At 51.1% G+C, this 20791-nt stretch overlaps 1 protein-coding gene across 1 annotated transcript in view; it reads right to left on the bottom strand.

Moving 5' to 3' along the window:
- The window catches only part of M1AP (meiosis 1 associated protein), an 84012-nt gene extending 63831 nt beyond the window's left edge, over positions 1-20181 (bottom strand). Inside the window, exons 1-5 of the mRNA XM_075847121.1 lie at positions 20099-20181; positions 19649-19853; positions 19128-19313; positions 6445-6619; positions 6232-6372 (exon numbers count right to left, since the gene is read on the bottom strand). Of these exons, the coding sequence (XP_075703236.1) occupies positions 6232-6372; positions 6445-6619; positions 19128-19313; positions 19649-19853; positions 20099-20181 (790 nt within the window). The remainder of the gene's footprint in view (positions 1-6231; positions 6373-6444; positions 6620-19127; positions 19314-19648; positions 19854-20098) is intronic.
- Positions 20182-20791: the final 610 nt, after the last annotated feature.

Genomic DNA, 20791 nt, shown 5'->3' with positions numbered 1-20791 from the left:
CGAAGAAGAAGCCAGCACCTACCGGAGAAGTAGAGGGGCGAATGTAACCCTTGGCCAGGCATTCCTGGATATACTCTCTCATGGCTTCACGTTCGGGACAAGAAAGATTAAATATCCTACCCTTAGGGAGCTTAGCTCCTGGTACCAATTCGATAGCGCAATCGTATTCTCTATGAGGAGGTAACACTTCGGAGGCCTTCTTAGAGAAAACATCAGCGAAGTCCTGAACAAACTCAGGTAGCGTGTTCACCTCCTCGGGGGGAGAAATAGAATTAACAGAAAAACATGACGTCAAACATTCATTACCCCATTTGGTAAGCTCCCCAGTACTCCAGTCAAACGTGGGATTATGCAACTGCAACCAGGGAAGGCCTAAAACCAAATCGGACGATAATCCCTGCATCAACAGTACAGAGCACTGCTCCAAATGCATGGAGCCAACAAGGAGTTCAAAAACAGGGGTATGCTGAGTAAAATAACCATTAGCAAGAGGAGTGGAGTCGATACCCACTACCGGGACAGGTTTAGGCAAATCAATCAAAGGCATAGCTAGAGACATAGCAAATTCCACAGACATGATATTAGCAGACGACCCTGAATCCACGAAGGCACTGCCGGTAGCAGACCTACCACCAAAAGAGACCTGAAAGGGAAGCAAGATCTTATTAGGTTTCATATTTACGGGAAATACCTGTGCGCCCAAGTGACCTCCCCGATGATCACTTAGGCGCGGAAGTTCTCTGGCTGCATTCTTACGCTTAGGACAGGTGTTCACTTGATGCTTGTCACCCCCACAGTAGAAGCAGAGACCATTCTTCCTGCGGAACTCTCTAGGTTGTCGGGGGGACACGTAGGCCCCGAGTTGCATAGGTATCTCTGAGTCTTCCGTGGAAGAACGAAGCAACGGAACCTCGGGAGGCATCATGGGGGAGTCAGAGGGGAAAACACATAAACGTTCACGTTGTCGTTCCCTGAGACGTTGGTCAAGTCGTACCGCTAAAGCCATAACCTGGTCTAGAGAGTCAGAAGAGGGATAGCTAACTAGCAGGTCTTTCAGGGCATTCGACAGACCCAACCTAAACTGGCACCTTAAGGCAGGGTCATTCCACCGAGAAGCTACGCACCACTTCCTAAAGTCAGAGCAATACTCCTCCACAGGTCTCTTACCCTGACGTAAGGTCACCAGCTGACTCTCGGCAAAGGCAGTCCTGTCAGTCTCGTCATAAATGGGCACGAGAGCAGAAAAGAAAAGATCAACGGAGGAAAGTTCAGGGGCGTCAGGAGCCAAGGAGAAGGCCCATTCTTGGGGCCCGTCCTGGAGCCGGGACATAATTATACCCACCCGCTGGCTCTCAGAACCTGAGGAGTGGGGCTTTAAACGAAAATAGAGCCTACAACTCTCCCAAAAGGAGAGAAAAGCCCTCCGGTCCCCTGAGAACCGGTCAGGCAACTTGAGGTGGGGTTCAAGAGGTGAGGGGCACTACCATGGCAGCGTCAGGCTGGTTGACCCTCTGAGCCAGGGCCTGGACCTGTAGGGAGAGACCCTGCATTTGCTGAGCCAGGGTCTCAAGGGGGTCCATAGAAGTGTGAGGGACCAGGGTAGACTAGGTATAAGGGCTTGTGATTATGTAATGACAGGGGTGGGGAGACAGACAAGTGAGCCCTAATCTACCCGCCACTCAGTCCCTGCCTACTTGCAACGACAAGCCCTAGGCGACGGGGTACAACTGGGCGACGGTCCCTGCGCTCAATAAGTGCATGACAGACAAACAGACAAGGGTACACAGAGCTAGGGGGAGAAAGGGGCAGTTGCCCACGGCAACACCGTGAGCAACAAGAGAGGTGAACGAGCCGAGTCAAACCAGGAGAGTACGAGGTGCCAAACGCAGAGCAGGAGAGTAGTCAGTAAGCCGGGGTCAATATGAAGCAGGGTCAATAGTTCAAGAAGCTGCAGCAGGGCCAGGAAACCACACGAGAAGAATCACAAGCAAGGAGGAACAGGAAAGGCAGGTATAAATAGACAGAGGGCGGGAGCTAGCTCCGTCTGGCCAGGCTGTGATAGGCTCTCCCACTCCTAAGCCTGCCAGCCTGAGTGGTGGAAGATGGAGTCAGTCTCACAGACATAGAAGCAGGTGAAGACTGATTACCTATGGGCGTTAACCCCGAAGCTGTGCCTGGCAGATCCTTTACAATACACATCCAACTTTTAGAGTAAATAAATAATTTGACAATACAGATTTTTATTACCTTCCCACCCTCATGGAAGAATTTTTTTAAAATGATCTTATTACACCCAGGCCTGTAACATGAAAAGGGACGAGCACCAGGACAGACGGAGATTCTTTACTGTCAGAGCAGTCACACTATGGATCTCTCTGCCCCTCGATGCTGTGATGGTTAATTCATTTAGCAAGTTTAACCCCTTCCCGCCGCCGCCCTTTTTCAGATTTTCATTTCCGTTTTTTCCTCCCCACCTTCCAGAAGCCATAACGTCTTTATTTCCTCGTCGATAGAATCCTATGAGGGCTGATTTTTGCGGGATGAGTTGTAGTTTTTCGTAGCATCATTTAGGGTATGTGCACACACACTAATTACGTCCGTAATTGAAGGACGTATTTTGGCCGCAAGTTCCGGACCAAACACAGTGCAGGGAGCCGGGCTCCTAGTATCATAGTTATATACGACGCTAGGAGTCCCTGCCTCTCCATGGAACTACTGTCCCGTACTGAAAACATGATTACAGGGACAGTTGTCCTGCAGAGAGGCAGGGACTCCTAGCATCGGACATAAGTATGATGCTAGGAGCCCGGCTCCCTGCACTGTGTTTGGTCCGGAACTTGCGGCCGAAATACGTCCGTCAATTACGGACGTAATTAGTGTGTGTGCACATACCCTTATTGTGCCGTATAATTTGCTAGGAAACGGGAAAAAAATTATTTGTGGGATAGAAAATGAAAACAAACAGCGATTTCCTCCATGGTTTTTTGCGCGTCGTTTTTACGGAGTTCACTGTGCGTGTAAAACATGTTACCTTTATTCTGCGGGTCAATAAGATTACGGCGATACCAAATATATATCGTTATTTCTATATTTTATTTCTATTACAAGTAAAAACCAAAGTGTAAAAAAGAAAATTTACTTTGTGTCGCCAAATTCCGAGAGCCAAAACTTTTTTATTTTTCGTCGATTCAGCGGTCTGAGGGCTTATTGTTTGCGGGATAAGCTGTCGTTTTTAATGATACCATTTTGGGGTTCATGTGGGGTTTTGATCACTTTTTTTGTGGGAGATGAGGTGACCCAAAAAAATAGAGATTCTGGCGTTTACAATATTTATTTTTTTTACAGCATTCACCGTGCGGGTTACAGAATGATATATTATAATAGTTCAGACTTTCACGGACGCGGCGATACCAGTTATGTTTATTTATTTATTTTTTACTATGCTCTAGGGGGAAAAGGGGAATTTTTTGAAGTTTTAATTTAAAAAAAAAAATTTACATAAAAAACACAAAACTTTAACTCATTTTTACTTTTTTTTTTATTAGTCCCCCCCCCCTCGGGGACTTCAACCAGCGATCGCCTGCAACGCCAGTTAGATCGCCTGCACTATATACTGCAATACTAATGTATCGCAGTATATCGTGATTCTGACAGGCCGGAGGCACAAAGATGGCGGACCTGGGGGTCTTCATTAGGCCCCCAGGCAGCCATAGCAACCATCACCCTCCCCCCTACGATTGCGTTGCTGGGGGCGCGATGAGCTGTTAGAGGGGGTCGCCCCCCCTTTCTAACGATTTAAATGCTGCGGTCGGTATTGACTGCAGCATTTAACGAGTTAAACCAGCGGGATGGCGCTAGAACACGATGACGCCCGTGACTCTGAAGTCTCAGAGTAACAAACAGCCGACACCGGCATCTTATGGAGCGGGTTCACTGCGTGAGCCCGTTCTATACTTCCCCTACCCCTACTTATGGATGCGTCAAATGTCGGTAAGGGGTTAAAGTGCAGCTAAACGGCTCATGGACTTTCTATTGGGTCCGTACTCGGAGTCATCCACCCCGCCACTTCATGTCGCCACTTCGTGTCTGTTCAGCTTTTTCCGGAAATGACTGTATGGGAGTACGGGCCCAATAGAAAGTCTGAGAGGCCGTACCCGGTTACATTGATTTCTGGAAAAAGCCGAATAGATACGAAGCGGACGAGCGCCCCCACGAGCGCATCAGCTGCTTCGTTTTAGCGACTGGTGGGGGTCTCAGTGCTCGGACCCCCACCAATAAAAACTTCTGACATGTCATTATGATATGTCGGAAATTTAGCTCCAATTTAAGATGCGCCCGGATGTTGTTCTTGAAAGATTACAAGCCACAGGTGCCGGATTCTGTAGTAAGTAATCCAGGGATCTATTCTCATTACCAGGACTGGAGTCATCGAGGAAATGTACCCCTAAAATAGGCCAATCGGCATCCAGCTCAGGGTGGTCTCTGCCGTCCTCTTCATCAAGACAAGGATTATAATTTGGACTTGAAGGACCGGTGTCTTTTTTTCAAACGTATTAACTATTTCAAGACCACTTTAAAATATAAACCAGATTTCTACTTCACCCACTTTTCCTATTCCGTGTTTGCAGCCTGCAGTGTAAAGAATGGAGGTTTTAATTGTGGCTGCCATATGTGATTTATGAATAAAACAAAGATAAGAGTAGAAATATACATGACCCTGGATGAAGCCTGGATAACCCACATCCTTTACACTGCAGGCTGCATGTTACCCAGTCTTTTTTCATTTCATGGCTGAGCAGCCACAGTTTATACTGGTCCCTTAAGTCTTATAGGCCAGACCTGGTGACGGTAAAGAGCAGGACAGACCCGGTGATGGTAAAGAGCAGGACAGACCTGGTGACGGTAAAGAGCAGGACAGACCCGGTGATGGTAAAGAGCAGGACAGACCTGGTGACGGTAAAGAGCAGGCCAGACCTGGTGATGGTAAAGAGCAGGACAGACCTGGTGACGGTAAAGAGCAGGACAGACCCGGTGATGGTAAAGAGCAGGACAGAGCTGGTGATGGTAAAGAGCAGGACAGAGCTGGTGATGGTAAAGAGCAGGACAGAGCTGGTGATGGTAAAGAGCAGGACAGACCTGGTGATGGTAAAGAGCAGGACAGACCTGGTGATGGTAAAGAGCAGGACAGACCTGGTGAAGGTAAAGAGCAGGACAGACCTGGTGATGGTAAAGAGCAGGACAGAGCTGGTGATGGTAAAGAGCAGGACAGACCCGGTGATGGTAAAGAGCAGGACAGAGCTGGTGATGGTAAAGAGCAGGACAGACCTGGTGATGGTAAAGAGCAGGACAGAGCTGGTGATGGTAAAGAGCAGGACAGACCTGGTGATGGTAAAGAGCAGGACAGAGCTGGTGATGGTAAAGAGCAGGACAGACCTGGTGATGGTAAAGAGCAGGACAGAGCTGGTGATGGTAAAGAGCAGGACAGACCTGGTGATGGTAAAGAGCAGGACAGACCTGGTGAAGGTAAAGAGCAGGACAGACCTGGTGATGGTAAAGAGCAGGACAGAGCTGGTGATGGTAAAGAGCAGGACAGACCTGGTGATGGTAAAGAGCAGGACAGAGCTGGTGATGGTAAAGAGCAGGACAGACCTGGTGATGGTAAAGAGCAGGACAGAGCTGGTGATGGTAAAGAGCAGGACAGACCTGGTGATGGTAAAGAGCAGGACAGACCTGGTGAAGGTAAAGAGCAGGACAGACCTGGTGATGGTAAAGAGCAGGACAGAGCTGGTGACGGTAAAGAGCAGGACAGACCTGGTGATGGTAAAGAGCAGGACAGAGCTGGTGATGGTAAAGAGCAGGACAGACCTGGTGATGGTAAAGAGCAGGACAGAGCTGGTGATGGTAAAGAGCAGGACAGAGCTGGTGACGGTAAAGAGCAGGACAGAGCTGGTGATGGTAAAGAGCAGGACAGAGCTGGTGATGGTAAAGAGCAGGACAGACCTGGTGATGGTAAAGAGCAGGACAGAGCTGGTGATGGTAAAGAGCAGGACAGACCTGGTGATGGTAAAGAGCAGGACAGACCCGGTGATGGTAAAGAGCAGGACAGACCTGGTGATGGTAAAGAGCAGGACAGAGCTGGTGACGGTAAAGAGCAGGTCAGACAGACAGACGGAGGAGATGAGAATCATCAGTGTAGTCAGAAGAGACAGCAAAGGTAACATTAAGACTCACAGTGCGAGGCTCCTTCAGGAAGGATCAGGTGACATTTTTCTTTCTCGGTGTTGGGTTCCAGCAGCCACGACTTGAAGAAAATTTCCAAACTCAGAACATTTGGCAAAGTAACATGAATGTCTATGTCATAAACATGGGAACCTGTGGAAGCAACGACAGCGCGTGACAAGCAGCTCTCAGGACAGAGGATTTACATGCAGGGTCTCCTCATACCTGGCTCCGGAGACGTCTCGGGGTCAGGAGATCGGCCGCAGCTCCCGGTCTCCGGCAGATCACACGAGATCTGGAGGACGAGCAGCCGCCGCAGCGTACTCAGATCAGCGTCCTTCAGACCAGAATCCAGGTCACAGGTCAGGTCACATCTTGGCCGGGTGGAGACAATGGTCACCTGATGACAAAACAATCACAATATTTATCTGCTATCCGAGCGCCATCTTCAGCAGCCCCATAGAAGTGAATGGAGCGGAGGTCGAGCGTACGCATTACCGCTCATATGGGGCTCCCAGGATCGACAAAGTAAGCCCGTTCTTGTGATCGTTGGGGGGTCCCAGAGGTCGAACCCCCACCAATCAAATATTTATCACCTATCCTGAGGATATCGGATTAATATTGTTATAGGAAAACCTCTTCCTTTAACCCTTCCCGCTTTGGCCACGTTTGACCTTCCCGACAGCCTCATTTTTCAGATCTGACAGGTGTCACTTTATGTGGTAATAACTCGGGATGTTTTCACCTTTCCAAGCGATTCTGAGACTGTTTTCTCGTGACACATTGGACTTTATGTTACTGGTATAATTTGTTCGATAAATTCAGTATTTAATTGTAAAAATAACCAAAATTTAGCGAAAAATTAAAAAAAATTAGAATTTTTCTAAACGTAAATGTATCTGCTTGTAAGACGGGCGGTTCTACCACACAGAATAGTCACCGGTTCACCTCCCCACGTGTCTACATTATATTTGCATCGTTTTTTGAACATCCTCTTGTTTTTCTCGGACGTTCCCCGGCTCAGAACTTTAGCAGCGATTTCTCACATATTCAAGAAGATTTCAAAAGGCCGTTATTACAGGGACCAGGTCAGATGTGAAGTGGCCTTGAGGGGCCCATACAATACAAACCCCCATAAATCACCCCGTTTTAAAAACTTCACCCCTCAAAGTATTCAAAACAGCATTATCAAAGTTTATTAACCCTTTAGACGCTTCACAGGAAATAAAGCAATGTAGAGGGGAAATTTACAAATGTCATTTTTTTTTGCAGAAATTCAATATTTATACTTTTTTCTTTCTGTAACAGAAAGTTTTACCCGAGAAAAGCAACTCAGTATTTATTGCCCGGATTCTGCAGTTTTGGAAATATCCCACGTGTGGCCCTGACGTGCTACTGGACTGAAGAACCGGCCTCCGAAATAAAGGAGCAACTAGAGGATTTTGGGGCTTCCTTTTTATTAGAATATATTTTAGGCCCCATGTCAGGTTTGGAGACGTCTTGTGGGGCCAAAACAGTGGAAATCCCCCAAAAAGACACCATTTTGGAAATTACACCCCTCAAGGAAATTATCTAGGGGTGTAGCGAGCATTCTGACCCCACAGATGTTTTGCAAAAATTATTGGAATTCGGCCGTGAAATATGAAAACCTAATTTTTTTAAAGGAAAATGTAGGTTTAGCCAATTTTTTCTTCATTTCCACAAGGACTCAAGGAGAAAAAGCACCGACATTTGTAAAGCAGGTTCTCCCCAGTAAAACAGTACACAATATGTGGTCAGTGACGGCTGTATGGACACACGGCGGGGCTCAGAGGAGAAGGAGCGCCATTTGGAGCTCAAATTTAATGGAATGGTTTGCGGACGCCATGTCACATTTGCAAAGCCATTGAGGGGAGAAAACAGTGGAAACCCCCACAAGTGACCCCATTTGGGAAACTACACCGCTCAAGGAAATTATTTAGGGGTATGCTGAACATTTAAATAAATGATACAATAATCCATGGATGTGATACATTGAAGCGCTCCTTTATCCACAGCTCGTTTGTCGGGGCAGAAATCACACTGACAACTTGTCTCGTCTTCTCCCCCTTTTGTAACGCATTTTGACCCTTTTTTGGGTCCTTCCCTTTTTACCAGTGGACAGGATGTTGTGAGGAAAGTTCTGCCGTGGTACAATACGTGGACCATCAATTCTAGAAATACTGGGGTCTCCCCTCTTCCTGGTCCCCAAATATAAGGGCCTTGATAACCACCTCCTGAAACTAAAGGAGTGTCCCTGTCCTACCTGTAAATTGTGATAACATGATACAGGTGAGCTATGATGGGGCTGATCACCTCCACAAGACAGGCGTGTATACAGGTGAGCTATGATGGGGCTGATCACCTCCACAAGGCAGGCGTGTATACAGGTGAGCTATGATGGGGCTGATCACCTCCACAAGGCAGACGTGTATACAGGTGAGCTATGATGAGGCTGATCACCTCCACAAGGCAGGCGTGTATACAGGTGAGCTATGATGGGCTGATCACCTCCACAAGACAGGCGTGTATACAGGTGAGCTATGATGGGGCTGATCACCTCCACAAGGCAGGCGTGTATACAGGTGAGCTATGATGGGCTGATCACCTCCACAAGGCAGGTGTGTATACAGGTGAGCTATGATGGGCTGATCACCTCCACAAGACAGGCGTGTATACAGGTGAGCTATGATGGGGCAGATCACCTCAACAAGGCAGCCGTGTATACAGGTGAGCTATGATGGGGCTGATCACCTCCACAAGGCAGGCGTGTATACAGGTGAGCTATGATGGGCTGATCACCTCAACAAGGCAGGCGTGTATACAGGTGAGCTATGATGGGCTGATCACCTCCACAAGACAGGCGTGTATACAGGTGAGCTATGATGGGGCTGATCACCTCCACAAGACAGCGGTGTATACAGGTGAGCTATGATGGGCTGATCACCTCCACAAGGCAGCCGTGTATACAGGTGAGCTATGATGGGCTGATCACCTCCACAAGGCAGGCGTGTATACAGGTGAGCTATGATGGGCTGATCACCTCCACAAGGCAGGCGTGTATACAGGTGAGCTATGATGGGCTGATCACCTCCACAAGGCAGGCGTGTATACAGGTGAGCTATGATGGGGCTGATCACCTCCACAAGGCAGGCGTGTATACAGGTGATCTATGATGGGGCTGATCACCTCCACAAGGCAGGCGTGTATACAGGTGAGCTATGATGGGCTGATCACCTCCACAAGGCAGCCGTGTATACAGGTGAGCTATGATGGGCTGATCACCTCCACAAGGCAGGCGTGTATACAGGTGAGCTATGATGGGGCTGATCACCTCCACAAGGCAGGCGTGTATACAGGTGAGCTATGATGGGGCTGATCACCTCCACAAGGCAGACGTGTATACAGGTGAGCTATGATGAGGCTGATCACCTCCACAAGGCAGGCGTGTATACAGGTGAGCTATGATGGGCTGATCACCTCCACAAGGCAGGTGTGTATACAGGTGAGCTATGATGGGCTGATCACCTCCACAAGACAGGCGTGTATACAGGTGAGCTATGATGGGGCAGATCACCTCAACAAGGCAGCCGTGTATACAGGTGAGCTATGATGGGGCTGATCACCTCCACAAGGCAGGCGTGTATACAGGTGAGCTATGATGGGCTGATCACCTCAACAAGGCAGGCGTGTATACAGGTGAGCTATGATGGGCTGATCACCTCCACAAGACAGGCGTGTATACAGGTGAGCTATGATGGGGCTGATCACCTCCACAAGACAGCGGTGTATACAGGTGAGCTATGATGGGCTGATCACCTCCACAAGGCAGCCGTGTATACAGGTGAGCTATGATGGGCTGATCACCTCCACAAGGCAGGCGTGTATACAGGTGAGCTATGATGGGCTGATCACCTCCACAAGGCAGGCGTGTATACAGGTGAGCTATGATGGGCTGATCACCTCCACAAGACAGCCGTGTATACAGGTGAGCTATGATGGGCTGATCACCTCCACAAGGCAGCCGTGTATACAGGTGAGCTATGATGGGCTGATCACCTCCACAAGGCAGGCGTGTATACAGGTGAGCTATGATGGGGCTGATCACCTCCACAAGGCAGGCGTGTATACAGGTGAGCTATGATGGGGCTGATCACCTCCACAAGGCAGGCGTGTATACAGGTGAGCTATGATGGGGCTGATCACCTCCACAAGGCAGGCGTGTATACAGGTGAGCTATGATGGGCTGATCACCTCCACAAGGCAGGCGTGTATACAGGTGAGCTATGATGGGGCTGATCACCTCCACAAGGCAGGCGTGTATACAGGTGAGCTATGATGGGGCTGATCACCTCCACAAGGCAGGCGTGTATACAGGTGAGCTATGATGGGCTGATCACCTCCACAAGGCAGGCGTGTATACAGGTGAGCTATGATGGGGCTGATCACCTCCACAAGGCAGGCGTGTATACAGGTGAGCTATGATGGGGCTGATCACCTCCACAAGACAGGCGTGTATACAGGTGAGCTATGATGGGCTGATCACCTCCACAAGGCAGGCGTGTATACAGGTGAGCTATGATGGGGCTGATCACCTCCACATGGCAGCCGTGTATACAGGTGAGCTATGATGGGGCTGATCACCTCCACAAGGCAGGCGTGTATACAGGTGAGCTATGATGGGGCTGATCACCTCCACATGGCAGGCGTGTATACAGGTGAGCTATGATGGGCTGATCACCTCCACATGGCAGCCGTGTATACAGGTGAGCTATGATGGGGCTGATCACCTCCACAAGGCAGGCGTGTATACAGGTGAGCTATGATGGGGCTGATCACCTCCACAAGGCAGCCGTGTATACAGGTGAGCTATGATGGGGCTGATCACCTCCACAAGGCAGGCGTGTATACAGGTGAGCTATGATGGGGCTGATCACCTCCACAAGGCAGCCGTGTATACAGGTGAGCTATGATGGGGCTGATCACCTCCACAAGGCAGGCGTGTATACAGGTGAGCTATGATGGGCTGATCACCTCCACAAGGCAGCGGTGTATACAGGTGAGCTATGATGGGGCTGATCACCTCCACAAGGCAGGCGTGTATACAGGTGAGCTATGATGGGCTGATCACCTCCACAAGGCAGGCGTGTATACAGGTGAGCTATGATGGGGCTGATCACCTCCACAAGGCAGGCGTGTATACAGGTGAGCTATGATGGGGCTGATCACCTCCACAAGGCAGGCGTGTATACAGGTGAGCTATGATGGGGCTGATCACCTCCACAAGGCAGCCGTGTATACAGGTGAGCTATGATGGGCTGATCACCTCCACAAGACAGGCGTGTATACAGGTGAGCTATGATGGGCTGATCACCTCCACAAGGCAGGCGTGTATACAGGTGAGCTATGATGGGCTGATCACCTCCACAAGGCAGCCGTGTATACAGGTGAGCTATGATGGGCTGATCACCTCCACAAGGCAGGCGTGTATACAGGTGAGCTATGATGGGCTGATCACCTCCACAAGGCAGGCGTGTATACAGGTGAGCTATGATGGGCTGATCACCTCCACAAGGCAGGCGTGTATACAGGTGAGCTATGATGGGGCTGATCACCTCCACAAGGCAGGCGTGTATACAGGTGAGCTATGATGGGCTGATCACCTCCACAAGGCAGCCGTGTATACAGGTGAGCTATGATGGGCTGATCACCTCCACAAGGCAGGCGTGTATACAGGTGAGCTATGATGGGCTGATCACCTCCACAAGGCAGGCGTGTATACAGGTGAGCTATGATGGGGCTGATCACCTCCACAAGACAGGCGTGTATACAGGTGGAGCTATGATGGGGCAGATCACCTCCACAAGACAGGCGTGTATACAGGTGAGCTATGATGGGGCTGATCACCTCCACAAGGCAGGCGTGTATACAGGTGAGCTATGATGGGGCTGATCACCTCCACAAGGCAGGCGTGTATACAGGTGAGCTATGATGGGCTGATCACCTCCACAAGGCAGCCGTGTATACAGGTGAGCTATGATGGGCTGATCACCTCCACAAGGCAGGCGTGTATACAGGTGAGCTATGATGGGGCTGATCACCTCCACAAGGCAGGCGTGTATACAGGTGAGCTATGATGGGGCTGATCACCTCCACAAGGCAGGCGTGTATACAGGTGAGCTATGATGGGGCTGATCACCTCCACAAGGCAGGCGTGTATACAGGTGAGCTATGATGGGCTGATCACCTCCACAAGGCAGCCGTGTATACAGGTGAGCTATGATGAGGCTGATCACCTCCACAAGGCAGGCGTGTATACAGGTGAGCTATGATGGGGCTGATCACCTCCACAAGGCAGGCGTGTATACAGGTGAGCTATGATGGGCTGATCACCTCCACAAGGCAGCCGTGTATACAGGTGAGCTATGATGGGCTGATCACCTCCACAAGGCAGCCGTGTATACAGGTGAGCTATGATGGGGCTGATCACCTCCACAAGGCAGGCGTGTATACAGGTGAGCTATGATGGGCTGATCACCTCCACAAGGCAGCCGTGTATACAGGTGAGCTATGATGGGCTGATCACCTCCACAAGGCAGGCGTGTATACAGGTGAGCTATGATGGGCTGATCACCTCCACAAGGCAGGCGTGTATACAGGTGAGCTATGATGGGGCTGATCACCTCCACAAGGCAGCCGTGTATACAGGTGAGCTATGATGGGCTGATCACCTCCACAAGGCAGGCGTGTATACAGGTGATCTATGATGGGCTGATCACCTCCACAAGGCAGGCGTGTATACAGGTGAGCTATGATGGGCTGATCACCTCCACAAGGCAGGTGTGTATACAGGTGAGCTATGATGGGCTGATCACCTCCACAAGACAGGCGTGTATACAGGTGAGCTATGATGGGGCAGATCACCTCAACAAGGCAGCCGTGTATACAGGTGAGCTATGATGGGGCTGATCACCTCCACAAGGCAGGCGTGTATACAGGTGAGCTATGATGGGCTGATCACCTCAACAAGGCAGGCGTGTATACAGGTGAGCTATGATGGGCTGATCACCTCCACAAGACAGGCGTGTATACAGGTGAGCTATGATGGGGCTGATCACCTCCACAAGACAGCGGTGTATACAGGTGAGCTATGATGGGCTGATCACCTCCACAAGGCAGCCGTGTATACAGGTGAGCTATGATGGGCTGATCACCTCCACAAGGCAGGCGTGTATACAGGTGAGCTATGATGGGCTGATCACCTCCACAAGGCAGGCGTGTATACAGGTGAGCTATGATGGGCTGATCACCTCCACAAGGCAGGCGTGTATACAGGTGAGCTATGATGGGGCTGATCACCTCCACAAGGCAGGCGTGTATACAGGTGATCTATGATGGGGCTGATCACCTCCACAAGGCAGGCGTGTATACAGGTGAGCTATGATGGGCTGATCACCTCCACAAGGCAGCCGTGTATACAGGTGAGCTATGATGGGCTGATCACCTCCACAAGGCAGGCGTGTATACAGGTGAGCTATGATGGGGCTGATCACCTCCACAAGGCAGGCGTGTATACAGGTGAGCTATGATGGGGCTGATCACCTCCACAAGGCAGACGTGTATACAGGTGAGCTATGATGAGGCTGATCACCTCCACAAGGCAGGCGTGTATACAGGTGAGCTATGATGGGCTGATCACCTCCACAAGGCAGCCGTGTATACAGGTGAGCTATGATGGGCTGATCACCTCCACAAGGCAGCCGTGTATACAGGTGAGCTATGATGGGGCTGATCACCTCCACAAGGCAGCCGTGTATACAGGTGAGCTATGATGGGCTGATCACCTCCACAAGACAGGCGTGTATACAGGTGAGCTATGATGGGGCTGATCACCTCCACAAGGCAGGCGTGTATACAGGTGAGCTATGATGGGCTGATCACCTCCACAAGGCAGGTGTGTATACAGGTGAGCTATGATGGGCTGATCACCTCCACAAGACAGGCGTGTATACAGGTGAGCTATGATGGGGCAGATCACCTCAACAAGGCAGCCGTGTATACAGGTGAGCTATGATGGGGCTGATCACCTCCACAAGGCAGGCGTGTATACAGGTGAGCTATGATGGGCTGATCACCTCAACAAGGCAGGCGTGTATACAGGTGAGCTATGATGGGCTGATCACCTCCACAAGACAGGCGTGTATACAGGTGAGCTATGATGGGGCTGATCACCTCCACAAGACAGCGGTGTATACAGGTGAGCTATGATGGGCTGATCACCTCCACAAGGCAGCCGTGTATACAGGTGAGCTATGATGGGCTGATCACCTCCACAAGGCAGGCGTGTATACAGGTGAGCTATGATGGGCTGATCACCTCCACAAGGCAGGCGTGTATACAGGTGAGCTATGATGGGCTGATCACCTCCACAAGACAGCCGTGTATACAGGTGAGCTATGATGGGCTGATCACCTCCACAAGGCAGCCGTGTATACAGGTGAGCTATGATGGGCTGATCACCTCCACAAGGCAGCCGTGTATACAGGTGAGCTATGATGGGCTGATCACCTCCACAAGGCAGGCGTGTATACAGGTGAGCTATGATGGGGCTGATCACCTCCACAAGGCAGGCGTGTATACAGGTGAGCTATGATGGGGCTGATCACCTCCACAAGGCAGGCGTGTATACAGGTGAGCTATGATGGGGCTGATCACCTCCACAAGGCAGGCGTGTATACAGGTGAGCTATGATGGGCTGATCACCTCCACAAGGCAGGCGTGTATACAGGTGAGCTATGATGGGGCTGATCACCTCCACAAGGCAGGCGTGTATACAGGTGAGCTATGATGGGGCTGATCACCTCCACAAGGCAGGCGTGTATACAGGTGAGCTATGATGGGCTGATCACCTCCACAAGGCAGGCGTGTATACAGGTGAGCTATGATGGGGCTGATCACCTCCACAAGGCAGGCGTGTATACAGGTGAGCTATGATGGGGCTGATCACCTCCACAAGACAGGCGTGTATACAGGTGAGCTATGATGGGCTGATCACCTCCACAAGGCAGGCGTGTATACAGGTGAGCTATGATGGGGCTGATCACCTCCACATGGCAGCCGTGTATACAGGTGAGCTATGATGGGGCTGATCACCTCCACAAGGCAGGCGTGTATACAGGTGAGCTATGATGGGGCTGATCACCTCCACATGGCAGGCGTGTATACAGGTGAGCTATGATGGGCTGATCACCTCCACATGGCAGCCGTGTATACAGGTGAGCTATGATGGGGCTGATCACCTCCACAAGGCAGGCGTGTATACAGGTGAGCTATGATGGGGCTGATCACCTCCACAAGGCAGCCGTGTATACAGGTGAGCTATGATGGGGCTGATCACCTCCACAAGGCAGGCGTGTATACAGGTGAGCTATGATGGGGCTGATCACCTCCACAAGGCAGCCGTGTATACAGGTGAGCTATGATGGGGCTGATCACCTCCACAAGGCAGGCGTGTATACAGGTGAGCTATGATGGGCTGATCACCTCCACAAGGCAGCGGTGTATACAGGTGAGCTATGATGGGGCTGATCACCTCCACAAGGCAGGCGTGTATACAGGTGAGCTATGATGGGCTGATCACCTCCACAAGGCAGCGGTGTATACAGGTGAGCTATGATGGGGCTGATCACCTCCACAAGGCAGGCGTGTATACAGGTGAGCTATGATGGGCTGATCACCTCCACAAGGCAGGCGTGTATACAGGTGAGCTATGATGGGGCTGATCACCTCCACAAGGCAGGCGTGTATACAGGTGAGCTATGATGGGGCTGATCACCTCCACAAGGCAGGCGTGTATACAGGTGAGCTATGATGGGGCTGATCACCTCCACAAGGCAGCCGTGTATACAGGTGAGCTATGATGGGCTGATCACCTCCACAAGACAGGCGTGTATACAGGTGAGCTATGATGGGCTGATCACCTCCACAAGGCAGGCGTGTATACAGGTGAGCTATGATGGGCTGATCACCTCCACAAGGCAGCCGTGTATACAGGTGAGCTATGATGGGCTGATCACCTCCACAAGGCAGGCGTGTATACAGGTGAGCTATGATGGGCTGATCACCTCCACAAGGCAGGCGTGTATACAGGTGAGCTATGATGGGCTGATCACCTCCACAAGGCAGGCGTGTATACAGGTGAGCTATGATGGGGCTGATCACCTCCACAAGGCAGGCGTGTATACAGGTGAGCTATGATGGGCTGATCACCTCCACAAGGCAGCCGTGTATACAGGTGAGCTATGATGGGCTGATCACCTCCACAAGGCAGGCGTGTATACAGGTGAGCTATGATGGGCTGATCACCTCCACAAGGCAGGCGTGTATACAGGTGAGCTATGATGGGGCTGATCACCTCCACAAGACAGGCGTGTATACAGGTGAGCTATGATGGGGCTGATCACCTCCACAAGGCAGGCGTGTATACAGGTGAGCTATGATGGGGCTGATCACCTCCACAAGGCAGCCGTGTATACAGGTGAGCTATGATGGGGCTGATCACCTCCACAAGGCAGGCGTGTATACAGGTGAGCTATGATGGGGCTGATCACCTCCACAAGACAGGCGTGTATACAGGTGAGCTATGATGGGGCTGATCACCTCCACAAGGCAGGCGTGTATACAGGTGAGCTATGATGGGGCTGATCACCTCCACAAGGCAGGCGTGTATACAGGTGAGCTATGATGGGCTGATCACCTCCACAAGGCAGCCGTGTATACAGGTGAGCTATGATGGGCTGATCACCTCCACAAGGCAGGCGTGTATACAGGTGAGCTATGATGGGGCTGATCACCTCCACAAGGCAGGCGTGTATACAGGTGAGCTATGATGGGGCTGATCACCTCCACAAGGCAGGCGTGTATACAGGTGAGCTATGATGGGGCTGATCACCTCCACAAGGCAGGCGTGTATACAGGTGAGCTATGATGGGCTGATCACCTCCACAAGGCAGCCGTGTATACAGGTGAGCTATGATGAGGCTGATCACCTCCACAAGGCAGGCGTGTATACAGGTGAGCTATGATGGGGCTGATCACCTCCACAAGGCAGGCGTGTATACAGGTGAGCTATGATGGGGCTGATCACCTCCACAAGGCAGGCGTGTATACAGGTGAGCTATGATGGGCTGATCACCTCCACAAGGCAGCCGTGTATACAGGTGAGCTATGATGGGCTGATCACCTCCACAAGGCAGCCGTGTATACAGGTGAGCTATGATGGGGCTGATCACCTCCACAAGGCAGGCGTGTATACAGGTGAGCTATGATGGGCTGATCACCTCCACAAGGCAGCCGTGTATACAGGTGAGCTATGATGGGCTGATCACCTCCACAAGGCAGGCGTGTATACAGGTGAGCTATGATGGGCTGATCACCTCCACAAGGCAGGCGTGTATACAGGTGAGCTATGATGGGGCTGATCACCTCCACAAGGCAGCCGTGTATACAGGTGAGCTATGATGGGCTGATCACCTCCACAAGGCAGGCGTGTATACAGGTGATCTATGATGGGCTGATCACCTCCACAAGGCAGGCGTGTATACAGGTGAGCTATGATGGGCTGATCACCTCCACAAGGCAGGCGTGTATACAGGTGAGCTATGATGGGGCTGATCACCTCCACAAGACAGGCGTGTATACAGGTGAGCTATGATGGGCTGATCACCTCCACAAGGCAGCCGTGTATACAGGTGAGCTATGATGGGCTGATCACCTCCACAAGGCAGGCGTGTATACAGGTGAGCTATGATGGGCTGATCACCTCCACAAGGCAGGCGTGTATACAGGTGAGCTATGATGGGCTGATCACCTCCACAAGGCAGGCGTGTATACAGGTGAGCTATGATGGGGCTGATCACCTCCACAAGGCAGCCGTGTATACAGGTGAGCTATGATGGGCTGATCACCTCCACAAGGCAGGCGTGTATACAGGTGAGCTATGATGAGGCTGATCACCTCCACAAGGCAGGCGTGTATACAGGTGAGCTATGATGGGGCTGATCACCTCCACAAGGCAGCCGTGTATACAGGTGAGCTATGATGGGCTGATCACCTCCACAAGGCAGCCGTGTATACAGGTGAGCTATGATGGGGCTGATCACCTCCACAAGGCAGCCGTGTATACAGGTGAGCTATGATGGGGCTGATCACCTCCACAAGGCAGGCGTGTATACAGGTGAGCTATGATGGGCTGATCACCTCCACAAGGCAGCCGTGTATACAGGTGAGCTATGATGGGCTGATCACCTCCACAAGGCAGGCGTGTATACAGGTGAGCTATGATGGGGCTGATCACCTCCACAAGACAGGCGTGTATACAGGTGAGCTATGATGGGCTGATCACCTCCACAAGGCAGGCGTGTATACAGGTGAGCTATGATGGGGCTGATCACCTCCACAAGGCAGGCGTGTATACAGGTGAGCTATGATGGGGCTGATCACCTCCACAAGGCAGCCGTGTATACAGGTGAGCTATGATGGGCTGATCACCTCCACAAGGCAGCCGTGTATACAGGTGAGCTATGATGAGGCTGATCACCTCCACAAGGCAGGCGTGTATACAGGTGAGCTATGATGGGGCTGATCACCTCCACAAGGCAGGCGTGTATACAGGTGAGCTATGATGGGCTGATCACCTCCACAAGGCAGGCGTGTATACAGGTGAGCTATGATGGGGCTGATCACCTCCACAAGGCAGGCGTGTATACAGGTGAGCTATGATGGGGCTGATCACCTCCACAAGGCAGGCGTGTATACAGGTGAGCTATGATGGGGCTGATCACCTCCACAAGGCAGGCGTGTATACAGGTGAGCTATGATGGGCTGATCACCTCCACAAGGCAGGCGTGTAGTGCGGCCCCAGAGGAGCGATGCTGCATCCGCTGCTTGTTCTGCTGCAGGGCGTCCAGCACGGCCGGGGAGAGCGCTCTGTTCCTCGCAGCTCCCGTTCCTTCTTGCGGCAGAGCCAGCAGCTCAGAGAGGCAACGCTGAAGGCGACACAAATTACCTCTGATTTCCTACACAAAGAGAAACAGAAAAGATGGATAACATCCGGGGACAATATAGATTATGAAAAAAGCAGAAAGACGGCAGAACTGCATGGGCGGTCAAACAGTGCGGAATTGAGTGCCACGCAGAAGCGTCAAAGTGAAGGGCGACCCTATAACAATCCTGCCAGGGGCATGCAGAATGTGGGCACGGTATACATTGCCGGTGGGTAAAGAATTCTGCTAGTGAAGGGAGTAATTCTGATAATGGGAGTATATGAGGGAATGGTTAGGGAGGTCTGATTATGTGGTCCAGTGACTATCCTATAGAATGTACCCTGTGTGACGGGTAATAAGCCCCTTACCAGCAGTGGGAGCAGACATTGGTGCCTCTCCCTTACAGTATAGATACTCAGCCGTTCTCCTGGCTGTGCGGTGGCTGCGGCCAGACACAGGACATTACTGAGAGCCTCACACAGCACCGTCCTCACGGCCGCCCAGCCTGGAGGACTGACATCTAACACCAGCACACGGGGGAAGATATTCTCTGCCACTGGACGGGAACACATCCTGGGAAAAGAAATGAAAACGCTTAGACACCAAAGAAAAGAGAATGAAAGCAGCACAAGAAACTTCACGTCGCCTCTATGGCTGCGTTCACACATGGAGATCAGCCAGAGGTTAAAGAGACAGAGAATATTTTCCATCCTATTTTATCCACTCCTGGATATGGTTAAAAAAGACCTCACGTGTAAATGTATCCTGAGAGGGAACGCCCGCCCGGGCACCAGTCTCTGCTAATATCAGTCACTAACCTTTCAACACATTTAGCGTAATCAATAGTACGAGGAGATAAAAAGATTGTACTCACTTTCCTTTTTGTATTCATTGGGGACATGGCACCCGGGGTACTGGCACTTGTCGCTAGGTAGGACTCCGTTCATACAGTAGTAATAGAAGACAAAAACACAACAACATGTCCGAGGTCACGGGAGCAACAACTCCCAGGCCTAAAACAAATCTGCCAAAAACGGACGATTTTCCCGGCCGACACTCGGACCCTGTCGTGTGAATGAGGCCTTACAACACACAGCACTACATAAGTACTGTGAGACAGTGACAGGTAAAGTCATTGAGGGAAGGTACATTTCCCCTAGAATCCTGTCATATGTATCCTAGGCTCCAGGGAATGAGTAGTTTTTGCAATAGAAAGCTCTAGCTTTCCAATCTCGGCTTAAGGAAAACCCGGAAAAAAGGGCCTGGAGTTGGATTGGAGAAGAGCAGGGCGGGTTCCCCAATCCCTAGTCCATCTCTGTTTGTAGGACAAGGCTGCTGCTCAATTAGCTGCACCTGTAGCCTGTGTATAAAAAGGTGCAGACACCGTGTGTGGGAGTCTCACCCCTGACTCAGACTGGAGACTACTAAGGCTGGAGTAGCCTGTATGCTATGTGAGTAAAGACCTGTGTTACTTTGTGTCCAGTGCCTGGTAGGAAGGCCCTCGGTATAGT

Source organism: Rhinoderma darwinii (genome assembly GCF_050947455.1).
Source record: "Rhinoderma darwinii isolate aRhiDar2 chromosome 1 unlocalized genomic scaffold, aRhiDar2.hap1 SUPER_1_unloc_2, whole genome shotgun sequence".
NCBI classification, from domain to species: Eukaryota; Metazoa; Chordata; class Amphibia; order Anura; family Rhinodermatidae; genus Rhinoderma; species Rhinoderma darwinii.
The sequence above is the reverse complement of the archived record's forward strand: the minus strand, read 5'-3'. Positions and strand labels throughout refer to the sequence as shown.